The sequence below is a fragment of the Arabidopsis lyrata genome, assembly GCF_000004255.2.
Source record: "Arabidopsis lyrata subsp. lyrata unplaced genomic scaffold ARALYscaffold_3, whole genome shotgun sequence".
NCBI lineage: Eukaryota > Viridiplantae > Streptophyta > Magnoliopsida > Brassicales > Brassicaceae > Arabidopsis > Arabidopsis lyrata.
This window is the reverse complement of record NW_003302553.1, coordinates 18,724,111-18,732,064: the sequence shown is the minus strand read 5'-3', so window position 1 is coordinate 18,732,064 and position 7,954 is coordinate 18,724,111. Positions and strand designations below refer to the sequence as shown.

The window sequence follows — 7,954 nt, the reverse complement described above, 5'->3', positions numbered from 1 at the left end:
TTTGAGACTTTGATTTCGTCAAGCTAGGGTTTGGCGATTGCGACTCTTCGATATCGTGCAAGATAGCCTTTCTTGGCATCACAAAGTGCTTCATATATCACTGCATTTCCCTTATCCTACAAATATCGTTGCTCTTACTTTCTCTAGAAAGTAGGCTCCCCCATCTAGGCTCTTCCAACAATCTAGCTTCTCCGACGAACACGCTCGATGCTTTATCTCTTTCCTCCTTAAGATCTCTTCTATCTCCTTCAGCAAATCTTCCATCTTCTCCTTCTCCGGCGAACACGCTTGTTTTCTATATCTTTCGTTTTCGTATGACGCCGGCGCAATATTGCGTAATCTTTTCTACAATTGAGATTTAGCTTAGGCTTAAGTTGATTTATGTCAGTTTCGTTTTTATATTGCGTAATCTTTTCTATTGCGTAAACTTTCGTTTTCGTATGACACGCTTGAGATTTAGCTTAGGCTTAAGTTGATTTATGTCAGTTTTAAGTTATTAACGTCATATTTCGGACCAGCAATTTAATTCGAATATTTTAGTTGCCAAATCTTACATTATCTACTCTTATATGGTTTTTATATTTATATAACCCATTTAAAATCATTATTTTGTAAATTATCAAATAACATATCAATGCTAGGATTTGATTATTTGATTTTTTGACCATTAACTATTTCTGAAAGTTAAATATATATATATATATATATATATATATATTATTTGATTCTATAAAACTATAGGCTTCATATAAAACAGACCAACAAGAACAAACTCCTACGCTTCCACGCCCTTTTTATTTAGAAAAATTGGTCATTGGGCTAACAAAGTAATAAGGAAAGCAATTGTACTTTTTTTATTTCTATATCTTGGTGAAAGTCAAACAAAAGAATCTTGAATCTTTATATATCTAACGGTACATATTTAACCACGTGGCAAAATCCAACCACTTCGCAACCCGATCAACATCGAGTCAGCACTCACTCATCACTCAAATCCAAAACCAAAACCAAAACCAAAAAACGCTTATAGAGAAGCAGCAGACGGCACCAAACTCCGATCATCATCAACAACAACAAATCAAACAACGATGCTGCTACGAGTTTCTGGTAAATTCTCGATTCTCTTTTACTTAGAATCAAAATCTGCAGACTTCGATACAATCGAAGCTTGTTTTTGTTACTGTTTTCAGGTAACAATCTGAGACCTTTGAGACCTCAATTTCTCGCTCTTCGAAGCTCTTGGTTATCAACGTCGCCGGAGAAATCTACTCAACCACAAATGCCTCCGGTGAGTTCTTGGGTTGATTTTGATGTGATTTTTATTTAAAAGTTTTGATTTTGATGTGATTCTTCTGTTTTCAGAGAGTACCAAATCTTATTGGAGGTTCTTTTGTTGATTCTCAATCATCTTCGTTTATCGATGTTATAAACCCTGTAAGCAAGCTCTCTTATGAGTCCCTTCACTGTGTTGTTTTCTTATTTAAAGGTTTAAACTTTGATGTAATTTTTGATTTGCTATTATTAGGCTACACAAGAAGTTGTGTCTAAAGTTCCATTGACTACTAATGAAGAGTTTAAGGCGGCGGTATCCGCTGCGAAGCAAGCGTTTCCGTCATGGAGAAACACGCCGATTACTACCAGGCAGCGTGTTATGCTAAAGTTTCAAGAGCTTATACGCAAGAATATGGTATAACTAATTGGTTTAGTTTTTTATGATCTTGACATGTCCTTGGCTTAAAGTTTGAATCTTTTTGTAGGATAAACTTGCTATGAACATCACTACCGAGCAAGGAAAGACGTTAAAAGATTCACATGGTGATATCTTCCGTGGGTTGGGTTAGTTTAATAGTGCAGGTTTGGTTATATGATTGACAAACAGAGCAGAGCCAATACTAATTAGTTTTTTGGTACTCGTTTTCTTACGCAGAGGTTGTGGAGCATGCATGTGGAATGGCAACCTTACAGATGGGTGAATATGTCCCTAATGTGTCGAATGGAGTTGATACATATAGTATTAGAGAGCCATTAGGTGTTTGTGCTGGCATTTGTCCATTCAACTTTCCAGCAATGATTCCTTTATGGGTAAAATGCTAAGCCCTTTTTTATATTAGTGGTGCATATACCAGCATTTACCTTCAACATATAATACATACGTGATACGTATAACCGTAATTCTTTGTGATCGTGTTCTGTGAAGTCTGCGTATTTAATATGTGTTTGTTAGTGCAGATGTTTCCTGTTGCAGTGACATGTGGTAATACCTTTATTCTGAAGCCAGCAGAGAAGGATCCTGGTAAACTGCTCTTATTCCTTCGAAATATTCCAGTTACTAAAAGACACTTCTTTGATGTTTAACTGATGTATGGGAAGTTCATAATATCTTGACTTTCTGACTCTGCCAACATATCGCTGATGCCAGTATACACAATATAATGAGCTAAACGCTCTTAGATGTATTACGTTTTCTAAATGTTATACTTTACCACATGAATTATTGGTTGACTGTTGTCCACTATAGCAATGAAGGTCCCTTCTCTTGATTGATTGATTATTGTTCTTACTTGCTTTCTCCAGGTGCTTCTGTAATACTTGCGGAGTTGGCAATGGAAGCTGGATTACCTGATGGGGTTCTCAATATCGTTCATGGCACCAATGTAGGTTATGTTTAAGCTTTCTTCTCTTGCTAAATTTTTTATTTGTTAGCATTTGAATTGTTAAAGAAAGGATTCCTGTCTAGAGATAGTATGGTGAATAGTTGCAATTAACGGCACCTAATTTGTAAAGATATCGTCACTTCCTTTGTTGCCACTAAAAATGCATCTATTGCACAGGATACTGTGAATGCTATCTGTGATGATGAAGATATAAGGGCTGTTTCTTTTGTTGGCTCCAACACTGTAAGTACATTTTTTTATGTTGCTCCTCTATAGCCTGCAGACTTGCGTTTGACCAAGTTATGCTGAATAATATTTACAAATTTTCAGCTAGTCAGTGTCCTGTGTAATTAGTTCAGCTGTCTGATTAAACGTTAATTGTATACTAATCATACCCTAAATCTCTACAAAATCTGTTAATATGGATTGATGATTTCAGAATTGCTAATCTTCTGAACTCAATTTTTTCGTTTTAACTTTTGTATTAATGCATTGTTTTGTTTAAAGGCTGGAATGCATATATATGCAAGAGCAGCAGCTAAAGGAAAACGTATTCAGGTAACATCTTGAATCTTTACCCCTGTAAAATTCTTCCTTACTATATCGAAACGACATTAGTCAAATTACTTATAAAATATTGACTCAGTCAAATATGGGGGCGAAAAATCATGGACTTGTCTTACCTGATGCCAACGTCGATGCAACTTTAAATGCGCTACTGGCTGCTGGGTTTGGTGCCGCTGGCCAGAGATGCATGGCACTGAGTACAGTGGTTTTTGTTGGGGATTCAAAATCATGGTACTGCTAACTTTATTTATTCAAATTACTCCCAAGTATTTGAGGTGTCACCTTCTCGAATATCTTATATTTCTGTGATAAACACATTTGCCTGTAATCTTTTTCTCTCCAACGGACTACGGTTTACAAAGTCCACATGTTTAGGGTGCCTGAACCATATATAGGATTGTTAAGATAACACTTTTTTCTTTTATAAATTTGGATTGACTACTGTGGTGTCCTAATATTAAAAGTAACTGAAGAATCTGTGTGAGACCTGTTGATTTTCATTTGAAAGTATTGAAAGATTAGCTTTACTTGTCTAATACTAACCAGGGAGGATAAACTCGTTGAGCGAGCGAAGGCCCTTAAAGTCACATGTGGGTCAGAACCAGATGCAGACCTGGGACCTGTGATTAGTAAACAGGTAATTTCGTGCACAAACCTCTGATATAGGTCGTGACTACTGCTGAACCTACAAGTGTAAAAAGTATGTTTAGTTTTGCATTTTTTCTGTTGTTTAATATGTATACCTTATTTTTAAATTTTGATATGGCTAGGCGAAAGAACGGATATGCCGATTGATTCAGTCTGGTGTAGACGATGGTGCTAAATTGCTGCTTGACGGAAGAGATATTGTGGTATTTTCCCATTCTCCATATATACTGCTATTGCAACAGACTCATGCCTTAAATATAGCACTACCCTCCACATTCTTATGAAATAGTAATCATCAAGAAGCGCAGAAATATTTTGATCTGCCTTTGCTGGACTGATATTGTTGACTTAATAATCTTTGTGTAATCTTGAAAACAATGCAAAGATCGACTGGTCCGAGAAGTTTTTATATTTTCTCTTACAACAAACAGGTTCCAGGATACGAGAAAGGGAATTTTATCGGTCCAACCATTTTATCTGGTGTTACCCCAGACATGGAGTGTTACAAGGTACTATTATTTTGGTATTAAGGCAAATAATCTGCATTCTACTTGAAACTTACATTTCTTTTTTCTTTTGGCACATTGCAGGAGGAAATATTTGGCCCTGTTCTTGTGTGCATGGAGGTCAGATTGGAAAACTAGTTTTATTTCAATCATATATTTCTGAATTGTGAGCTTAATGCCCTCTGATACCTTTGTGACATATGCATTTACAGGCAAGCAGTTTTGATGAAGCCATATCCATAATAAATAAAAACAAGTAAACACCCTTTTGTATCACATAGATATCATTTTAATACTAAGATCATTTTCTCGTATTCTTCAACAATTTGCTATTTACGCCTTCAACAGGTATGGGAACGGTGCTGCAATATTCACTTCGTCGGGGGCAGCAGCAAGAAAGTTCCAGATGGACATAGAAGCAGGACAGGTATGAAGAACTTTGGACCCTATAAAATACAACACTTTTTGTAAACAATTGATGACATGTTTTTGATCTCTTCTTTTTGTTGTTGTTAATGTTTGACCAGATCGGTATTAATGTTCCAATCCCGGTTCCATTACCGTTCTTCTCCTTCACCGGGAACAAGGCCTCATTCGCAGGAGATCTTAACTTCTATGGTAAAAAGTTTTGTCAAAACTAAACAGAACAAGATCCATTCTCTTTCTCTTTGCTTATATTCTCAAGTGGAACATTGTTGCAGGCAAAGCAGGAGTGGACTTTTTCACTCAGATCAAAACTGTTACACAACAGTGGAAAGATATTCCAACTTCAGTATCTCTCGCAATGCCAACATCGCAAAAGCAATAATGAGACCTTAACTTCAAATACTTTTACTTGTGGATTTTCGAATCAGCTTCAAGAAGAACCCTTTGTTTCTTTTTTTCAGCTGCCTAGTATTATCTTATGCTTAGTTCCTTTCTTCTTTTAGTCACTATGGTGACTAGAAGTAACCAATGGAACTAAATCGTTAAATAAAACGCCAAATCCTTCACTCTTACAAAGATTTGAGATTTCTTTTGACTATTTTTCTAGTTTTCATCTAAAAAAAACTTAAACCTCTCGCCTTCCACTATAAAGTATCATCATTTAGTGAAAACTAGTTCCAACAAAACGACACTTGTTCAATAGCATTTTAACCAATCAAATTCTCAGGAGCTCCCCATCTTCAATTTTTTTTCTCAAATGCTCGAATTTAATTTTGAATTATTTTAAATCGAAAAAGGAGAGAAATACTTTGGAACCCCTTTGAAATTGAATTTTATTACCAACCCAACCAAGCAAAATGGGTAAAAAATATCCAAATTCTATGTAATCGGGTCAAATTCTATGAACTCGGTATAATTACATACAACTTCCTTATTTGCGTAAGTTGGTAAAATTCGTGTCGATCTACTTCTCCAATTTGAGTAATTACTTTCATCATGTTTTTCTTCTATTATTTTTTCGTCGATCCTAATCTAACTTTGTCTAATCTGTTGTTTTTTTTTCGATTTTGGGTAGAATTAGATTGAAATTAGAAAAATTTGTGGAATCTGTTGTTAATCTAATTGATTTTGTTTGTAGGTTTATGCAAGGGAGTAATGGCTCGAACAAAGAACCTAACTGTATCGAATCCTAGAGACAATCCTTGAAGAAGAAGAAACACCACTCGAAGTGGATTTTGAAGCAACAGATTCAATCTCTCGCGGAAATTCAACGGTATAATCTATAAACTTTGGAAAACTAGTAGAACTTGGTATAACTACGTTTTTTCGTAACTTAGGAATTTCTGATACTAAAAGGTAAAACTAAGTATAACTTGGTCAGATGCTCCAGGTATATCTACACACTTTGAGTCTTTGACCAAAAACAGCCGACAAGGTTTAAGTAGTCTCTTATTTCAAAACTGGTCGTGTTTTGTGATGACAACAAGCGTAAATCTAATCTCATTTTAGATTTACGCTTGCGACATCTAGTCATATTTGAAAATTGATTCTTTGGTGTTTTTTGTGTTTATTGGCATTGCAGAAACATATGCTGTTCGCTCCAGCTGTTCCGTGTTTCTCAATTATATTTGGTTTAAAAGTATTTTGATTCGGTTGTCTTGATAAGAACATTTTTCTGTCCAATATTAAGAGGAGATGGAGAGAGAGTTAAAGTTATTGTTTGACTCAACTTGTGCAAACACTCCACCAAATTTTGTCCACTTGAATTCTTTGTAGCTCGATTTGCTGATTCTCTAGCTACCCAACTCAAATGCCTTTCTCTTAGCAACTCTGCACTTAATGACTCCAATTGCGAAAGATATCTCGTCCACTCTTCTTTCTGCTACTTCTTTCTCCTGTTTCAAATCAATTAGAATGTTAAAAACTTTGATACAATATATAGACAAAGAGAGCAGGTAAGAGAGATGAGTTAATTAAGTTACCTTTTGCATTTCAGAATATTTCACTGTCATGGCTCTACATTGGACCCCGATATCTGCAGCTTTAGTTCCTCGGGACAAGCCCACCGCAGATGGAACTGGGGCCAAAGGGTAGGAGCTAGAGATGCTGCTGGTGGTAGTAATGGGCCGTCATATTTCAAAGGATCATAGAATGGGTTACAATGGACATGAGAAGTTGCACTAAATGAACGCAGATCAGTCAAGTATGCCCATAGGCATCCACAGGCATCAGCAATCCCACATTGTTCCTTCTCTTTTTCACCAGCTCAGATATTGGTAAAACATAATAATACCAATTGTTTTCACAATCACTTCAGTTTAGAGCTTCAAAAGAAAGTTTTACCTGTTGCATAAGAAGTTCCCAAAACGACAAGAAAGCAAGCAATCCATAAAATCTACCAGGAAAGTCTGCAACAGCAAATATGAAGACAAATGAGTACACTATTATTACTGGAAGAAGTTGAACATGAAATCTTCAGAAATGTGTTTGACTTCATACATACCGGAGAGAACTCAAAAGCACAAGGATACATCCGCATTAGCTGTGAAACGCTATCAATCCACTGGAAACACATAGATGATGTAAACATACTATAAGCTGTTGGTCTGCCAACCCATTGACATAGATCTAAACAAACCAAAAGTATTACTATAATTGCAAGAGGAATAATTGCTCGGGCTGCTGATCCTGAAGACTGACGCACAGGAGATGAAGGGAAACTTCCAGCAGAAGAAGACTGCCTTGGTAAGTCAATATTACCAGATCCTGATATGTTAGGCATTCCTACACGATCCGAAAATGGGTGCCCAAAAGCAAGCCAATCCAACAGGGTAGCGAACAAGAATCTCATATAGAATGTTGATGCACAATTAGTTGGAAAGAACACATGATACGGTAACATCTTCATAGGGTGCATAGCAAAACATGAATGGATACTAAGAATAGAATTCGATATGGTACTCCAAGTCTACACTTGTAAACCATTAAATTATGCGACTAACTAAATTTTTACAGTTGCAAAACATATTCTATGACACTTAAGTAAAATCAGTCACATCAAATAAGCACAGGGAATACCTGAAACCCAGCAAAAGTTCTGTAGTATGGATCAAGCAAGAAGCATGCAAGAGAAACAAGCTGAGTTGTTCTGCG

General features: G+C 36.1%; 1 protein-coding gene and 1 long non-coding RNA gene across 2 annotated transcripts; both read left to right on the top strand.

Annotated features, from left to right (window-relative positions):
• The first annotated feature begins 984 nt into the window (after positions 1 to 984).
• LOC9319892 (methylmalonate-semialdehyde dehydrogenase [acylating], mitochondrial) lies at positions 985 to 5,377 on the top strand. Its single transcript, XM_021032417.1, has 19 exons — positions 985 to 1,107; positions 1,191 to 1,288; positions 1,363 to 1,434; positions 1,526 to 1,687; positions 1,758 to 1,836; positions 1,928 to 2,082; positions 2,230 to 2,293; positions 2,575 to 2,654; positions 2,832 to 2,897; positions 3,162 to 3,212; positions 3,301 to 3,452; positions 3,768 to 3,858; positions 3,992 to 4,072; positions 4,301 to 4,378; positions 4,460 to 4,495; positions 4,588 to 4,631; positions 4,724 to 4,802; positions 4,903 to 4,993; positions 5,077 to 5,377. The coding sequence occupies exons 1-19, from the start codon at positions 1,089 to 1,091 to the stop codon at positions 5,181 to 5,183; spliced, it is 1,605 nt and encodes a 534-aa protein (XP_020888076.1). The 5' UTR covers positions 985 to 1,088; the 3' UTR covers positions 5,184 to 5,377.
• Positions 5,378 to 5,744: 367 nt separating this feature from the next.
• Positions 5,745 to 7,137, top strand: LOC110230235. The gene is made up of 3 exons (XR_002333349.1): positions 5,745 to 5,782; positions 5,940 to 6,074; positions 6,798 to 7,137. It is a non-coding gene; the product is annotated as an uncharacterized LOC110230235 (long non-coding RNA).
• The last annotated feature ends 817 nt before the right edge of the window (positions 7,138 to 7,954 follow it).

Excerpts from the sequence above, each read along its gene's own strand:
- LOC9319892 (XM_021032417.1), top strand. Across the intron at positions 2,655-2,831 it reads ATATCGTTCATGGCACCAAT|GATACTGTGAATGCTATCTG; the intron begins GTAGGTTATGTT and ends TCTATTGCACAG. Across the intron at positions 3,453-3,767 it reads GTTGGGGATTCAAAATCATG|GGAGGATAAACTCGTTGAGC; the intron begins GTACTGCTAACT and ends AATACTAACCAG.